This window comes from Falco rusticolus, chromosome 3 (assembly GCF_015220075.1).
Source record: "Falco rusticolus isolate bFalRus1 chromosome 3, bFalRus1.pri, whole genome shotgun sequence".
Classification (NCBI taxonomy): domain Eukaryota; kingdom Metazoa; phylum Chordata; class Aves; order Falconiformes; family Falconidae; genus Falco; species Falco rusticolus.
In genome coordinates, this window is record NC_051189.1 from 103,435,444 (window position 1) to 103,452,852 (window position 17,409).

The 17,409-nt window shown below is 59.8% G+C and overlaps 2 protein-coding genes across 4 annotated transcripts; both read left to right on the forward strand.

Annotated features, from left to right (window-relative positions):
• Positions 1-491: 491 nt before the first annotated feature.
• LOC119145367 (kallikrein-8-like) lies at positions 492-3,226 on the forward strand. 2 transcript variants are annotated; one of them, XM_037381794.1, is made up of 5 exons: positions 492-604; positions 1,468-1,615; positions 1,968-2,221; positions 2,540-2,676; positions 2,912-3,226. In XM_037381794.1, the coding sequence occupies exons 1-5, from the start codon at positions 562-564 to the stop codon at positions 3,062-3,064; spliced, it is 735 nt and encodes a 244-aa protein (XP_037237691.1). In that variant the 5' UTR covers positions 492-561; the 3' UTR covers positions 3,065-3,226. The 2 variants fall into 2 exon arrangements, with proteins under 2 accessions (XP_037237691.1, XP_037237690.1); XM_037381793.1 differs by lacking the exon at positions 492-604 and having other exon boundaries at positions 891-1,615.
• A 5,105-nt stretch (positions 3,227-8,331) lies between these two features.
• Positions 8,332-16,229, forward strand: LOC119145368 (kallikrein-14-like). 2 transcript variants are annotated; one of them, XM_037381796.1, is made up of 6 exons: positions 8,332-8,906; positions 9,476-9,598; positions 12,301-12,463; positions 13,692-13,939; positions 14,252-14,388; positions 15,955-16,229. In XM_037381796.1, exons 2-6 carry the CDS (start codon positions 9,478-9,480, stop codon positions 16,102-16,104), a joined length of 819 nt encoding a protein of 272 aa, XP_037237693.1. In that variant the 5' UTR covers positions 8,332-8,906; positions 9,476-9,477; the 3' UTR covers positions 16,105-16,229. The 2 variants fall into 2 exon arrangements, with proteins under 2 accessions (XP_037237693.1, XP_037237694.1); XM_037381797.1 differs by having other exon boundaries at positions 8,332-9,598.
• Positions 16,230-17,409: the final 1,180 nt, after the last annotated feature.

The window sequence follows — 17,409 nt, forward strand, 5'->3', positions numbered from 1 at the left end:
CCCTTGCCCTTTTCCCTTCGCCCTCCTCTTGCCTCTTCCCCCCTTCCCCTTTCCCTTTTCCCCTTCCCCCTTTCCCCCCCTTCTTTTCCCTTCCCTTTTTCATTCCCTCATTTCCCTCCACCCTTTCCCTCCCCCCCTTTCCCTCCCCCCTTCCCTTCCCCCTTTTCCATGCTCCCTTCCCCCATCTTCCCTCCCCTCCTTCCCCCTTTCCCTTCCCCTTTTTCCTCGTCCCCTTCCCCCCTTCCCATCCCCCCTTCCTTCCTTTTCCTTTCCCATCCCTCCCTCCTTTCCCCTTCCCCCTTCCCATTTCCCCTTCCCCCTTTTCCCCCCTTCTTTTCCCTTTCTCCTTTGCCCCCTTTCCCTCCCCCTTCCCCTTTTTCCTTCCCCTTTTTCCTCATCCCCTTCCTCCTTTTCCCAGCCCCCCCTTCCCCCTTTCCCCCCCTCCCTTCCCTCCTTCCCCTCCCTCTCTCCTCCTCCTGCCTCCCCAGGGGTCCCCGCCCCCACCCCCCGTGGCCAGGAGTCACCCCCTGCCCCTCCCCCTGCAGCTCCCGGCCCTCCGGCATGAAGATCCTGGTTGTGATGCTCCTGGCACTGGTGGCCACAGGTAGGAGACACACTGGGACCCCCCACCCCCAGGACCACCACGTCTCCTCTAGAAGGTCCTGTGGCCACCTTGGAGGTCCCCTGGCCACCTATGGGACCCCCGCCCCCACCTTGGGTGACCCACGTCCACTCATGGGACCACCACGGCCACCCTGGGTGCCCCATGGCCACCTGTGGGACCCCCACACCCACCTTGGATGACCCACGTCTACCCATGGGACCACCACATCCTCCTTGGGTGCCCCACATCCTTCCATGGGACACCCACCCCCACCTTGGGTGACCCACATCCACCCATGGGACCACCACGGCCACCCTGGGTGACCCACATCCTTCCATGGGACATCCACATCCTCCTTGGGTGCCCCATGGCCACCTGTGAGACCCCCCCCATTCATCCCTAGGACCTCTGTGGTGACACCACGGGTCCCATGTCCACCTGTGGGACCAACCAAGCCCACCCTGGTGGCCTTTGTCTGTCCTGAGTGTGTGTCCCCCCCACACATCTACCCATGGGACCTCCCCACACCCACCCCGGGTGCTCCCCAACCATCCCTGAGACCCACACCCACCCACAGCTGCCCCCACAGGAGGTCACGCCCACACCATGGCCACCACCTTCACCTATGAGATGCCCCAGGGACCCCATGGCCACCCACTGGACCTCCACCCACCCACCCATGGGACCCCCCAGGTGTCCCCTATCCAACCTGTGGACCTCCTGGTCTCCCCATCACCCACTTGGCCACAAGTCAGGGGATGTGGGAACAGAGCCCACCAGAAGGTCCCAGCCAACCCATGTCCCTGAGGGGGTGTGGCACGGGAGAGGACCCCTGACAACCTGTGTCCCCTTGGTGCCCACAGCCTCAAGGAATGTCCTGTGGGTGATCGAGGGGACCTCCTGTGACCTGCCCTGGCAGGCTGCCCTCTTCCAAGGCGAGAAGTTCATCTGCGGGGGGACCCTGGTGCACCAGAACTGGGTGCTGACGGCCGCCCACTGCTACGTCCCGGGGTAGGAGGCCACTGAGGGGGATGGGGGTTGGGTCTTCATGGGCTGCAACCAACCAAGAGGTCCAAGTGCCACCCTGGGGTCCTGCTTTTCCAACCAGGCAAGTTGGGAGGGTTGGTGGCATCTCAGGGGGCTTTGTTGTGCCCCTTCTCTGCCTGCGTTAACAGAAACGCTACATTTGGGGGGGGGGGGGGGGGGGGGGGGGGGATGACCCATAACCTTCATCTGCTTCTTCTTCTGCTCTTCTCACCATCTTCTGGGATGACATCCTGCCCCTGTCCCCTGCTTGGTGTGGGTCCCCGTGGCCTATGTGGACCACCCCCACCCTGAACCTCGATGCTTTTGGTTCCATCAGCTTCATCACGGTGCGGCTGGGAGGCCGAAGGCACCGGGACTCGGGTCGCACCGAGCAGCTGCGGCGCTCAGCCAAGGTCTTCAAGTACCCGCATTACAACGAGACCAACAAGGACGGTGACTTGATGCTCCTCAAGTTCCTCCTGCCCGTCCACGTCAACAAGGAGGTGAAACCGTTACCATTGGCTTCCCATTGCCCCGTGCCTGGCAAGACCTGCCAGATCTCGGGGTGGGGGTCCACCACCAGCCCTGAAGGTACGCTGCTGGTCACCTGGGGCCCTGGGGGGGGGGGTGGGGGTAACACCGAGATGCATGTCCCCCTCCCCAGGGACCCAGTGGTCCACCCAACGTCCCCTTCCCAATCTTTGGGTCCCACCTTAAGCACCAGAGGGCATCTGGGTGACCTGGTGGGGCCATCAGGAAGCCTTGGAGCTCTTGGTTGGTGCCAAAAAGAGGAAGGGGGTGGGAGATGAGCTCCCAAGGCAGACAACAGGTCCGAGGTGGGATGGATCCAGGTTGGATCCCTTGGTCCATCCATCCTCGGGTGACCTCGTGTCCCTCCGTCACCCGCAGTCACCTTCCCTGAGGACCTCCACTGCACCAAGGTCACCATCGTCTCGGAGGAGCAGTGCCGGCGCGTCTACCCCAACTCCATCACCTCCAACATGGTCTGCGCCGGCGAGTCCCGCAGTCGGGCTGACTCCTGCCAGGTGGGGGAGGGGCGCCGGCATTTCAGGGACCTCTGGTGAGGGGGAGGGGGTGACATCCCACCCAGGGGACGTTTTGGGTGTAGAAGGGGCAGAACTGGGTGCAGCTGGCAGCGTGTCCAGGTGATTCTGGGACAGTGCCAGAAGTGGCCACCAGATTTGGGGTGATGATGGGGGGCGAAGGGGGTCTTGCAGTGACCCCACCACCACCACCTCACCCCACCTCTCGCCTCCTCAGGGTGACTCCGGGGGCCCCCTCATGTGTGACGGGCGGCTCCAGGGTATCGTCTCGTGGGGTCCGGGGGTCTGTGGGGACCCCAAGAAACCCGGCGTCTACGTCAACCTCTGCAAATACACCCAGTGGCTCCAGGAGACCATGAGGAGGAACTGAGCCCCCCAGCCCCAACGACCTGGGATGGACCCTACAGCTCCTCCTCCTCCTCCTCCTCCTCCCTGATGGTGGTCCCCAGAGCCGGCCGGTCCGAGCGCTGGGGTACACACCGGGGGGAGGAGCAGGAGTTGAAATGTCGGTGAATAAAATTTTCTGACGTGGTTTTTCACCACGTCGTTCACGGGTGGAGGACAACTGTGGCAGGTCAAGGGGCCCTGGGCTGCCCCAGGTCTGGCAGGGGTAGGAGAAAACCCAGGTCACCATCTTTGGGGTAGACCCATGGTCCCTGGCCATGGAGTAGACCCATTAACCCTACCATTGAGCAGATCTGATGGCCCCACCATGGAGTAGACCCATTGACCCCACCATGGAGTAGACCCATTGACCCCACGGTGGGGCAGATCTGATGGCCCCACCATGGGGTGGACCTGTTGACCCCACCATGGGGCAGATCTGATGGCCCCACCATGGGGTTGACCTGTTGACCCCACCATGGGGCAGATCTGATGGCCCCACCATGGGGTTGACCTGTTGACCCCACCGTGGGGTAGACCCGTTGACCCCACCGTGGGGCAGATCTGATGGCCCCACCATGGGGTTGACCTGTTGACCCCACCGTGGGTCAGATGATGGCCCCACCATGGGGTTGACCTGTTGCCCCCAGCATGGGGCAGATCTGATGGCCCCACCATGGCATTGACCCATTGATGCCACTTCAGTAGACCCGTTGACCCCACCATGGGGTAGACCCATTGACCCCACTTCAGTAGACCCGTTGACCCCACAATGGGGTAGACCCATTGGCCCCACTGCAGCAGACCTGTTGACTTCACCATGGGGCAGATCTGATGGCCCCACCATGGGGTTGACCCATTGACCCCTCCGTGGGGCAGACCCAACCCACTGGACCATTTTTGGGGTCATCAAGGCTCTTTCCAACACCACAGGGGGACAAAATCCAACTGGGTCCCCCCCTCCCCCGCACGAACACCAAGCCCCTGAGCCACGTTCTCCTGGGTTCTTCCATCCCAACTCCACCTCCAACATCTGCCCCCAGGAAGACAACCCACCCCCAAAGGGGACAACTCCAGAGGGAGCAGAAGGGGCCAAATTGCCCAACCTGGGGGTAATGTGGCAGGAGATTGGAGTTGTTTTGCCCCCCCATGAGGAGCATCCACCCAAGGCCACGTTGGTGGCACCGAGCAGTGAGAAGTCAACCGCTGGAGGCCAAATCCACCCAACACCTGGAGCTGAGGCCTCTATTTTGCGGGAAAAGGTGGAGGGTGAGGGGGGGTTCATTCTGGTCCCACCACGGTGGGATGGAGGTGGAGGTGACACCACCTTGGTTGTGACGCGTCTATGGGTTGGGGGATGTAGAAGAACCTGGAGGTCTTTACCGGTGGAAGAGGAGACGTGGTGAGGTCAGAGCGTCATGTGTCGTCCCCCGTGGCGCAGCAGGGCAGGGAGCGACGCCGGGTCACCTTGCGCAAGGTGTCCCCCTCCCTTTCTTCCCCCACGTGGTGGTGGCCCGGCGCGTTGGAGGGCGTGGGACTTGTCTGGCCACCGCGGTGGGGCAAGAGGGTTTGGTCCAGGGCCAAGTCCCCAGGGAGGTGGAGGAGCAGTTGGCTGTCATCACTTGGGCCACCGGTGGCCACCGGGGAGTTGCCGGTCTTGCTCGGGGTTTCACAAGGAGGTTCAACACCCCCCCCCTCCCATTTGGCAACGACAAAGGAGGTTGGACTTGGAGGGTCCCACCGTGGTGGCCACCAGGTGTGGTGGGCTCCTACACTGGGGTCCAGCACAAGCAACTCCATCAGCCTTGGGGAGTTGGGCAAGGTGCTTGGTGGGATCTCATCAACGTGGCCATGGAGGTCTGGTCGATGTGTCCATGGGGGTCTGGTCAACATGTCTGTGGAGGTCTCGTCAATGTGTCCATGGAGGTCTGGTCAACATGTCTGTGGAGGTCTCGTCAATGTGTCCATGGAGGTCTGGTCAACATGTCTGTGGAGGTCTCGTCAATGTGTCCATGGAGGTCTGGTCAACATGTCTGTGGAGGTCTCGTCAATGTGTCCATGGAGGTCTGGTCAACATGTCTGTGGAGGTCTCGTCAATGTGTCCATGGAGGTCTGGTCGACGTGTCCATGTAGTCCGGTCAACATGTCCATGGAGGCTGGTCAATGTGTCCATGGAGGTCTGGTTGACATGTCCATGGAAGCTGTTCGACGTATTTGTGGAGGCCTGGTCAACGTGTCCATGGAGGCCTGGTCTATGTGTCAGTGGAGGTCTGGTCAACGTGTCCATGGAGGACATCCTCCTCCAGGGTCTGAGTTGACTCCCTGGTGCCCCCCAACCATCCTCCAGGGTTCAGTCGAGATGTTTACGGAGGTGGAGGTGACATGTCCGCGTCCGTGGGGTCCGATGGGTCACCATGTCCATGGAAGTGAAGTTCAACCATCCCTTGGTCAGGTCACGAGGACCATCACAGAGCTGGGTCCTGCGGGCCACCAAGAGCCACCAGCAGAGGAGAAGACACCAGGTGGCACCCATGGGTGGACACAGAGGTCACCAGGTCCATGTGGAAGGACCACAGTGGGTGACAGCGGGTGAGGTAAGTGTCCGCATGGCCATGCCACCACCGTGGCCATGGCCACCGCAGCCGAGGAACCAGCATCTGCCACCGCCACCCCTGTGTCACCCCTGTCCCCTGAGCCACCTCTCGTGTCACCCAGGGCCACCCACCGTGTCACCCAGGGCAGGGGCACCTCTCGTGTCACCCAGGGCCACCATCCATGTCACCCAGGGCCACCATCCATGTCACCCAAGGCCACCTACCGTGTCACCCAGGGCAGGGCCACCTCTCATATTACCCAGCGCCACCATCCATGTCACCCAGGGCCACCTACCGTGTCACCCAGGGCACTGCCATCTCTCGTATCACCCAGGGCCACCTACCAGGGCCACCTAACATGTCACCCAGGGCAGGGCCACCATCCATGTCACCCAGGGCCACCTCTGGTGTCACACCCAGGGCCACCACCATCCATGTCACCCAGGACCACCTACCATGTCACCCAAGGCCACCTCTGGTGTCACACCCAGGGCCATCACCATCCATCTCACCCAGGGCCACCTCTGGTACCACCCAGGGCCACCATCCATGCCACCCAGGTCCATCTCTGGTGTCACCCGGGGTTGTGGGGACACCGGGGAGGGGACAGTCCCGGGGAGTGGGGGGGTGTGTGTGGGGGCAGACGGTCCGACGGTCCCGGTCCCGGGTGGCCCTGGCAGTGGGTGGCAGGCCCAGGCTGGCTCCTGCCGGGTAATTAGGTAATTAGCGCTAATTACGCCACCCAGATGGGAGCCGAGTAACTGGGAGAACCGGTTGGACCCAGCCCTGGCGCTGGCTGAGATAATGCCTCCCCTCCCCCACCTCCGTGTCCCCCCCCCCCCGCTCCTCCCCCATCTCTGTCCCCCACCTCTCCTCCCCCACCTCTTCCCCCCCCCCCCGTCCCCTCCCCGCCCGTCCCCCACCTCTGTGACCCCCCGCCCCTCCTCCACCTCCGTGACCCCCCCGCCCTCCCCCACCTCTGTCCCCTCCCCTGCCCCTCCCCCACCTCTGGGTGGCTCTGGGGCACCTTGTCCCCACCCCCCCACCCCCCTCGTGTCACTCCTCCTGTGCCCCACACCCCGCTCCTATGTCCCCGTTCCCCCCCGATCCCCCCCCCATTGCTCCCGTGTCCCCTTGGGTACCTCACATCACCCCACCCCCCACCCGGGATCTCCTGTCCCCTCCTGGATCCCCTGCCCCCACCCCTGGGATCCTCTGTGTCACCTTGATGTCACCCGGTCCCCTACATTTCCCAGGGGATCAGGGATCTGGACAGACAGGATCCCTACTGATCTTCCTGGGGGAGGGATCCCCACCAGTGGGATCTCTGTGGACCGGATCTCCACAGCCGATGGTGTCTCCACAGTGGATCCCCACAGCCAGGAACCCTGAAGATGGGGGATCCCAGCGGTTTTAAGCCTGGTGGGATCGACCTCCACGCCAGGGGATCCTCATGCCCTCCCTATCCCTTCATGGAGGGGATCCCAGGGTGGATCCCTGAGGATGGGGGATCCTGGTGGTTTGAAGCCTGGTGGGATCGACCTCCACGCCGAGGGTTCCCCACGCCCTATCCTTTCACGGAGGGGATCCCAGTGTCCTTTCATGGAGGGGATCCCAGTGGACGAGATCTCTTCCCACCACATCCCTCCATCGGGACCACTGTGGCCCAGCTGCCCCATTGAAGGGATCCCCAGGGATGGGATCCCCAGGGGTGATCTCCGCAGCTGAGCACCCCACGGAAAAGATCTCCAACGACCATAGCCAAGATCTCCATGGACCAAGCCTCCACTGATGAGTTTTCTACGGGCCAGATCTCCACGAATGGGATCTTAGTGAACCAGACATCCATGGGCTGGGATCCCAGTGGATGGGATCTTTGTGGACCAGATCCCCACGGGAGAAGCTCACCATGAACAGGAGGCTGGTGGATCAGGTCTCCTTGGCCCAGATCTCCACAGGACCTCCGTGTCACCTCCCACCTTGGAGATCCTCCAGACCCCCCGTGTGGTTGGGGCTGGGGGAGGTGACCCCCCCACAGGGGGTTGGGGACAACATCCAGGTGGGGGGACACGTGACACCCCCCTGTCCCCCTGGTTGTCCCCTTGACTCACCAGAAGAGACTCGCAGAGCTCAGCGGGGTTGTCACCAGGGGGTGGCCTCACCCAGCGCTCGCCCACGTCCACTGCCTTAATCATCAGGGACGTGCGACCAGGTGCCAAAGGAAGGTGTACAAGTAGGTTCCTGGAGACCTCCAGGCCAGTGGTGTCCTCCAAGAGCTACATCCCTCACCTTGGGGCCATGGAGGTCCCACCTGGGAGGTGTCCCCCTTGGCAGATGCACGTAGGTCCCTGGGGAACCTTGGTGTGGTGGTGTCCTCCAGGAGCCATGTCCCTCACCTTGGGGCCATGGAGGTCCCACCTGGGAGGTGTCACCCTTGGCAGATGCCAAGCCGTGTTCTTGCACACATGCACTTGTGCACACACCTGTGTGTAACGTGGGGTCTACCTGGCTTCTGGCGTGGTTGTGTGTGGTGGTGGTGGAGGAAGTGGATGGATGGAGATGGATGGAGGAGGTGGATGGATGGAGGAGATGGATAGATGGAGGAGTGGATGAATGGAGGAGGTGGATGCAGGAGATGGATGGAGGGAGGAGGTGAATGGATGAGGGAGACGGATGGATGGATGGATGGATGGAGGGGATGGATGGATGGATGGATGGATGGGTGGGTGGACGGATGGATGGACGGACAGTCAGCAGAACAGTCAACAGACAGGCTGGAGGCACCACCACAACATCTCACACACATCCCCAAGAGCCAGCTCAGCACCCCAACACCCCCACCCTCCCCTGGGTGGGGGGGGAGGGGACCCACCCCACCCCTCCCCCACCAGGATAGGGAGAGGGATGAGCCAACCTGTCCTCCCAGACGAGCTATTTTGGGGACTCCTCACCCCACTGCCGTGTCTGGGGTGGCTCCAATGACAGGAGAAGCAGGCGTTCCTTGGCCGAGGAACCCGGTGATGTTTCTTCTGGGACATCAAAGCGGTACAATCACCTCCGGGACCGGGGAGACACCCACGGGCCACGCTCGCCCCGCGGACCGGTCGCCCAACCACTCTTGACTCATCCTACTGGAGACACGGCCTACTTTTCACCCCGGGTATAAATATCTCCAAGCCACCATCTCCTGGCTTCCCAACGCGCCGAGCCGGCCCCGTCCTTCTCCTCCGGCAGGTGAGTCCATCCTGGTGGCCAAGTCCACTGGCATCACCCCGAGGGATGGATGCTGCGGGGTGGGATGGAGGCAGCCAAGGATTCTTCATCTCCTGGTGGATCTTCCCAGAGATGGGCTCCGTGAAGCCACCCGTCTCCATGTGGTGGCTCAGGGTGGGGGAGTGGGTTGAGGTGGCATCACCCTCCACATCCTGGTTGACTTTAAAGGCAACCGGTTTGGTGGGGAGCGGGAGGGATGGGGTCCTTCCCAAGCTCATGCAGGGGGGGTTGGTGCCACCAGATGGAGACACCCAAAATAGGGTGGAAAAAAGGGTCCAAGACCCCCCACAAGGTCCATCAGGGTGATGGTGTGGAACAAAGGGTCCAAGACCTCCCCCAAGGTCCATCAGGGAGATGGTGGGGAACAAATGGTCCAAGATCCCCCCAAGGTCCATCAGGGTGATGGTCCACCAAGACACCACCAGCATCTCAGTCATGTTGCCTCCATCCCACGCCAGAGGCAGAAGGACATCACCGAGGACCTTCCCACCATCCCCTGGGGCTGATCCCATTTGGTTTCTCTGCTCTAGGAATGGCTCATGATGGATACGGAGCCTTCAGCTTCATCTCCATCTTCCTCCTGGCATCTGGCTTGCTGCTGAGTGCCCCACCACCGGCACAGGCTCAGGAGAAGGGCGACGGAGGCGACGAGCGTAAGTCAGGGTGGTGGCCCAGGGAGGACCCTGAGAAGGTGGTGGTGGGTTTTCCCAGGCACCACGTGTCCGATGGGATGGGGTGGGGTGGGGAGATGTCTTCTCCTGACAGGAAGGTTTGGGCAAAGCCCAACTGTGTTGGAACCTCAACCCCCTCGACGTGGAGGAAATTCCCACGTCCCGTCGGAAGCACCGGGATCAGCGGGACAACGTCCTCCCTTCCCCTGGAAGTTCCTCCGGGGATTCCTGGTGACATCTGGGAGAAGAAGGAGATAAGAAGAGTCACCCAGGGTGAGGGAAAGGAAGGAGAAGTTTCGTCCTACCGGGAACATCGCTTCTGTTCCTCCTGGTTTCCCAAACGATGTTCTGCATCTCAAACAGATGGGTCTCAAGGAAGAGGAGGATGGTGGTTTCCAACCGTTGGATGCCAAGAACTTGGATCTTGACCTGAACCCAAATCCATGTCCTGAACCCAAAGTGGCCAGATCCAGAAGGAACAAGGTCATTCCTGGACCCAACAGCTGGATAATTTGTCCCACGATTGTCCACGAACTCTTTTTTTCTTGAGGATAATTCTTTGGGATGGAGGCACCACCACCTCAGTTGGAGCTCTCCGCTTCCAACCTCTGGAAATCCAGGGAATGGATCTACCACAGGGCAGGGTCCACCATCTCGTCGCCCCCGATGGACCTTTGTGGATGGACCACCTCCAGTGGGGGAGCTCAGGGAAGCTGCTGAGATGCCTTCAAGGAGTTTGGTGGAGGAAACCCATTGGTTGGTCTCTAAAGGCTCCAAGATGGTCCTTGTGGTGGCCAGGGACGCTTCTCTGATAAGCCTTGACAGGAGGAGAGTTCCCAACCTCCAACTTTGGCAATGGTGCCAAGACCGGATAGTGGAGAATTCCAGGTGGCTTGAAACTTGGGCGTCTCCCATCGCCACCCATCACGAGTTGTAATCCCCACCAGCACAAACCAGTCCCACCAGTACATTCCAATGTCCCAACCTTGGGTGAAAAGCAAGTGCAGATGCCACGGAGCCAGGTGCCACCTTGTCAGTGCATTGCCAACGCTGCGGCTCTTGGCCAAGGTGGTCAAGGTTTGGAGTCACGACTTCTCCTCCCCCCACCCCCCCAAAAGAGCCCAAAGCATCTGGGATGGAGAACTTGACCTCATCTTAACCTCAACACCCAGGAGGACACCTCCAGGAGCGAGGACTTGGTATCTCCCATCTTGGAAGTCCTACTAGATGGGTTTTGGGATGGGAGGTCTTCTCCTTGGGAAAAAAAAAGCATCTTTTTTTGTGCTGATTATCTCTTTTTTTTGAGAAAAAAGATCTTGTCTCCTCCCACTTGGGCACCACTCAGTGTCGGGGGTCTTCTCCAGTGGCCTTGGCAGAGGAGGTTCCCAAAAGGCTTTGCAGGTGGAGGCCTCGGCTGGACCCTCAGATCCATCAGAGATGCAGGAACAGGTCCCAAGGCTTTGGACACCCACCACCACCCCCTGTGTGGCCGCCCACATGGAGCTCCACGTGGTCATGGCCCCAAGAGGGTCATGGCTTCAAGATGGTCACCACCTCATCCACCATCAACATCTTGCCAAGGTGTGGGGGGACACACCTCGTCTTGTGGACGTTGGGTGAGGTGGGGTGGCCTCTCGCCAGGGTCCCTTCCTCTCCCCGAGGACTATCAACATTGGCAACTCCACCTAAACCTGAGGGAGATGCCTCCAGAGACCTGAAAGATGGGGAGAGCCGTGTCTGAAACAGGGGGCTCCGAGTGGTGAGACCCCTTTTTTCATGGTATGACCCCCCCCAACCCAACTGGATGACCCTTACTCTTTCTTCTCAACCAACCTGCTGGCACCAAGACACCTCCAGAACGACGTCAAAGGTCACATTCCGGAGTGGATTCCTCTTCTCCCTGCGTCAGGGCTTCTCCTGCTTGGGTTGATGCAACAACCTCCTGCCCTGGACCTACCTAGGAAGTCCATGAGGCATCCAGGAGGTAGGAGGGGTTTCCAGCTGGTCCTACAGGCTTCCTCAGCGACCAAGGACGAAGACATCAGCTCTTTTGGAGGTGTGTCACCTCTCTTCAGGAGTCCAATCTTGGGCTGGGAGGAACCTTAGAGGTGGAACCAATGCCCCTCCCCGAGGTACCTGATGAAACCGGTGGAGATAAGTGGCTCCTGGTGACTTCCTGATATGCCGTGATTTCCAGGACAGCTCACGGGCACGTCACGGCGTGACTAAACCGGTCCCAAAGGGTCTCCTGGTGGCACTTCCCCCACCTCGTTGCTCTGGTTGGAAGGGGTGGTCAGCTCGCCGTGGAACGGCCCCAGGAGAAACGAGGCCTTCAAGGATCGGTTCTTCGAAGTTCTTCGAAGGCTTTGGTCTTGGCTATGAAGGGTTGGACTTCAACCAGTCTCCAAAATCGTTGGGTTTTTATCAAAAAATGTCCTCTGGAACCTCAGTAGGTTGAGAGGTGACCCAGAAAATAAAAAAAATTAATATTTTGAAGATGATTTTGAGCGTTTTGGTGAGGTTTTAAGGTTGGAAACCAGGTTGTCCCTCTCCTTTTCCATGTCACCTTGTTACAACCATTTTTTTCCAGCCAATTCTCCACCTTTTCCACCCAAACCAGCAGGTTTCTGGGGAAAAGGTTACACGGCGAGGCTGATGGTGTCCTTTGGTGCTCTGTGTCGTAGTGCCAGAGGAGGACGAGTCCCGGATCATCGGTGGGAGACCTTGTTCCATCAACCAACGACCCTTCCAAGTTGCCCTCATCAAGAGGGGTCAAATCCTGTGCGGGGGAAGCTTGATCGACGCCCAATGGGTCCTGACAGCTGCCCACTGCAAGCAGCCCACCAGGTAAGAGAGGTCCACAGTCACTTGCCCCAGCTGACGTGGCGTTGCCCAGGTCCCACCACGGAGGAGCAGTGGCATCCTCTAGGGTTGGTCCCTCCAGATGGTGGCATTTCCACAAGGCCAGGCCTCCAAACGGTGGGATCTAGGGAGAGGTGGCCCAGATGATGGCACCTCATGGGGTTGTAGAAGCCTCCAGATGTGAATACCTGCGGATTGTGGTGTCCAGAAGAGTCTGGGACCTTCAAGGGTTGGCAGCTCCAGAGGTGGGTACCTCCAGAGGTATCCTGAGGTTGGTGTATCCCGAGGTTGGTGTATCCAGCTGTTGGTACCCCAGATGTTACCTCCAGGGTCCCGTGTAGCTCTAGATGGTGATGCTCCAGGGTATCTCCAGATGTTGGTCTGTGCAGCTGCTGGTACCTCAGATGTTACCTCCAGAGTCCCAGGTAGCTCTAGATGTTGCTGCTCCAGGGTACCTCCAGATGTTGGTGTATCCACCTGCTGGTACCCCAGTCCAGAGTCCCAGGTAGCTCTGGTGATGCTCCAGGATATCTCCAGATGTTGATGTGTCCACCTACTGGTACCCCAGATGTTACCTCCAGAGCCCCGGATAGCTCTAGATGATGATGCTCCAGGTGTGGGTATCTCCAGATGTTTGTGGCTGGCTGGTGGCACCTCTAGAGGACAACGAAGCCACAGTCACCCTCCCCATGGAGACCAGAGGAGCTGCCACCATCGCAGGGTGACAACCTCCAGCTACCAACCCCTGAGGGATCCCACCTCCCCCCACTTTGAGGCCCAGTCCCCCCGTTTTTCCACCCAAAGTAGAGCAGATCCACCACCCGACCCCACATCCAGGTTTCTCCAGCTTCTCCACAAGGTCCTGTGAGGGGAAGCTGGACCTTTCAGGTGGGAATAAAACCAAGTTGGCAAGAAGTTGGAGTCATGACACCAGGAGAGGTGGGAGGTGACCTCAGGGTGCTTGAGCCATCAAGGAGCTCCTGGAGAAGAGATGGGTCATGAATCCTCAAGGAATTTGCGTGTTCTCCTGGCCTCCTCCCCAAGGAGAATGGGTTGTGGTGGCCCCATGGCCACATCACCCCCCTGCTGAACATGGAGAAGCTTCAACGGACAGCTCTTGATCATCTCCTTTGGACAACCCTGTAGATCAAGGATTTCTGTGCCTTTTCTGGAGGAACCAACGCTGATTTCTTGACCTTCCTCCTTGGCCCAGGGACCTCAGGGTGTTAATCGGGACGGACACGTTACGAGACGGGACAGGGGAGGTGAGGATGATCTCAAAGCTCCAGGTCCACCCGGCTTACAACCCTCGGAAGAACGACAATGACTTCATGCTCCTGAGGCTGAACAAGCCCATTCAGTTCAGCAGCAGCATCAAGAAGATCCGTTTGGCCACCAAGTGTCCCATGGACGGGATGAGGTGCAGCGTCTCTGGCTGGGGCACCACCAAGTCCCCTGGAGGTACTGGCTTACGGTGGAAACCTCGGGGGAAGACGTGGGGTGGGGGAAGGCAATGGGAAGAGGAGAGGGGTCACCAGGTGGGCTTCCCAGCTGGAAAAATGGGATTAGATCTTCCCTGATGGCACCTCAGATCTGCCCAGCCAGCAGCTCACCATGGTTGACAACCTCAAGTTGGGTTTTCCCTTTGGGATCGGGTTTCCTTGGCGTTGCCCTCCCCAGCTTCGATGGAGGCGCCACCAGCCAGAGCCCTACCAAAAACCCAACAAGGTCTCCTCATGCCTTCTCCTCCTCCATCCCCACCTCATCCCACAGCAAAGCTGCCCAAGAACCTGCAGTGCGCCGCCATCCAAACCTTCGGGAGGGACAAGTGCACCAGGGCCTACGGCAACGCTGTCACCCCCAACATGTTCTGCGCTGGCGTCCCCCAGGGGGGCATCGACTCCTGCCAGGTAAGAGGTGGGGGGTGGTGGTCCTTCAGCCACCTCCCAGTTGGCTCTCGGGGGAAGGAGGAGCTTGGGGGTGGCTTGGAGATCAAACACGAGGTGGGATGGGTTCCTCCAAGTCTTGGGTTCCTTCAAACCAAGCTATGAAGTCAGGGAAGGGCCGTGGCATGTGGATGGGGTCATGTGATGTTTGGGTTCCCACCAAAAACCTTCTGCTTGAGCCATGGAGATAGGTCATGATGTGTGGATGTGTCCATGCAAGGTTTGGGTTCCCACCACCGACCTTCTGCTTGAGCCACGGCACTGGGTCATGGCACGTGGATGGGTCCATGCAAGGTTTGGGTTCCCACCACCGACCTTCTGCTCAAGCCACGGAGCTGGGTCATGGCACGTGGATTGGTCCAGGCAAGGTTGGGGTTCCTCCACCGTTACCTCCAGCCCAAGCCCTGAAGCCAGGAAAGGGCCACAGCACGTGGATTGGCCCAGGCAACATCTGGGCTCCCACCACCAATCTTCTGATCGAGCCACAGAGCTGGGGATGGGCTCTGGTGCCCTGATAGGCCCATGCAAGCTTTATGCCCCCCAAGTGAGACCCACCACGCGCCCTTGACCCACCACGTGTCCTTGACCCACCACTTTCCTTTGAGCCACCACATGCCCTTGACCCACCACGTGCCTTTGACCCACCACGTGCTCTTGACCCATGACATCCCTTGACCCACCACATCCCCCTTGACCCACCACGTGCCTTTGACCCACCACGTGCTCTTGACCCATGACATCCCTTGACCCACCACATCCCCCTTGACCCACCACGTGCCTTTGACCCACCACATGCTCTTGACCCATGACATCCCTTGACCCACCACATCCCCCTTGACCCACCATGTGCTCTTGACCCACCACATGCCTTTGACCCACCACGTGCTCTTGACCCACTAAATCCCCTTGACCCACCACGTGCCCTTGACCGACCATGCGCTCTTGACCCATGACATTCCCTTGACCCATGACATCCCCTTGACCCATGACATCCCCTTGACCCACCACTTGCTCTTCACCCACCGCATTCCCTTGACCCACCACTTGCTCTTCACCCACCGCATTCTCTTGACCCACCACTTGCTCTTCACCCACCGCGTTCCCTTGACTCACCATGTGCTCTTGACCCACCACATGCCCCTGACCCACCACGTGCCCTTGACCGACCATGTGCTCTTGACCCATCAATTCTCTTGACCCATGACATCCCCTTGACCCACCATGTCCTGTTGACCCACCACGTGCTGTTGACCCACTGCGTTCTCTTGACCCACCACGTCCCCTTGACCCATGATATCCCCTTGACCCACCATGTGCCCTTGACCCACCATGTGCTCTTGACCTACTGCATTCCCTTGACCCAGCACATCCCCTTGACCCACCACGTGCTCTTCACCCACCACGTGCTCTTCACTCACTGCGTTCCCTTTACCCACCACATCCCCTTGACCCATGACTTCCCCTTGACCCACCATGTGCCCTTGACCCCCCCACGTGTCCCTGACCCCCCACGCGCCCTTCCCCCACCAGGGTGACTCCGGTGGCCCGCTGGTCTGTAACGGGGTGCTGCAAGGGGTGGTCTCCTGGGGCATGGCCGTCTGTGGGCGCCGTGGACAACCCGGTGTCTACTCGAACGTCTGCCGCGCTGTCCCCTGGATCAGAAGAGTCATCGGGAGGTAGTGAGACCTCCAGCTCCATCATCTCCATCCTCCCCTCTCCCCCCACCCCCACCCCCCGAACCTCCCCCCCCCCCCCTTCTGGTGGGGTGGGCAGGAGAAGCAGAGATTTCCCAGAATGCCTCAGGAACGGGGGAATTTTGGGTTGAAAAATAAAGGAAAAAACGAAATCAGGGAGACGGAGTCACAGAGTGGGTGGGAGTGGGGTCGCCTGGGTACCCTGGTTGGGGGGAGGGGGGGAGGGGGACCCCTCCTCCATCCTCTGGGACCTCTCCTGCTTGTCCAGGGGGTGACTGGGTTTGGGGGGGGGGGGGGGGGTCGGGAACTGGGGGCACTGGGAGCACTGGGGAATGGTATCAGCAGGGGTTGGGGGGCAACTGGATTTGGGGGGGTAACTGGATTTGGGAGGGGGCAGCTGGATTTGGGGGGGAACTGGATTTGGGGGGGCAACTGGATTTTTAGGGGTGCAATTGGATTTGGAGGGGGCAACTGGATTTTGGGGGTGGGCAAATGAATTTGGAGGGGGCAACCGGATTTGTAGGGGGAACTGGATTTTGGGGGGGTACCTGGGTTTTGGGGGGGCAACTAGATTTTGAGGGTGGGCAACTGGATTTGGAGGAGCAACTGGATTTGGGAAGGGGGATAACTGGATTTGTGGGGGGAAACTGGATTTGGGGGGTGGGCAACTGGTTTGGGGGGACAACTGAATTTGGAGGGGGGCAACTGGATTTTTGGGGGGCAATTGGATTTGGGGTGAACTGGATTTTGGGGAGTGGGCAACTGGATTGGAGGGGCAACTGGATTTTTAGGGGCAACTGGATTTTTGGGGGTGCAACTGGATTTTGGGGGGCACAACTGGATTTGGGGGGGCAACTGGATTTGGGGATTTGGCAACCGGATTTGTAGGGGGAACTGGATTTTGGGGGGGTACCTGGGTTTTGGGGGGGCAACTAGATTTGGGGGGCAACTGGATTTGGGGGTGGGCAACTGGATTTGTAGGGGGGCAACTGGATTTGGGTGGTGAGCAACTGGATTTGGGAGGGACAACTGGATCTTGAGAGTGGGCAACTGGATTTGGGGGGGCAACTGGATTTTGGGGGAGGAACTGGATTTGGGGGGGCAACTTGATTTTGGGGGTGGGCAACTGGATTGGGGGGGCAGCCATTTAATTAGCAACACTCCCTCGTTAGTGTTAACGAGCAACGCCCTCTCCATGTGTGATGAGACACTAGTTCCTCCCTGCCCCCCCCTCCCCCCGTGCTGGGGAAAGGGACTAATTAATAAGACTAATTAATAAGACTAATTAATG

What these genes read in the sequence shown, in the direction of transcription:
- LOC119145368 (XM_037381797.1), top strand. Translation starts at nt 9,478, where the DNA reads ATGGCTCATGATGGATACGGAGCCTTCAGCTTCATCTCCATCTTCCTC. An exon ending in CACTGCAAGCAGCCCACCAG is followed by an intron (nt 12,464 to 13,691) that starts GTAAGAGAGGTC and finishes TCCTTGGCCCAG; the next exon opens with GGACCTCAGGGTGTTAATCG. An exon ending in GGGGCATCGACTCCTGCCAG is followed by an intron (nt 14,389 to 15,954) that starts GTAAGAGGTGGG and finishes TTCCCCCACCAG; the next exon opens with GGTGACTCCGGTGGCCCGCT.
- LOC119145367 (XM_037381793.1), top strand. Translation starts at nt 1,116, where the DNA reads ATGGGACCTCCCCACACCCACCCCGGGTGCTCCCCAACCATCCCTGAG. An exon ending in GCCCACTGCTACGTCCCGGG is followed by an intron (nt 1,616 to 1,967) that starts GTAGGAGGCCAC and finishes TGGTTCCATCAG; the next exon opens with CTTCATCACGGTGCGGCTGG. An exon ending in GTCCACCACCAGCCCTGAAG is followed by an intron (nt 2,222 to 2,539) that starts GTACGCTGCTGG and finishes CGTCACCCGCAG; the next exon opens with TCACCTTCCCTGAGGACCTC.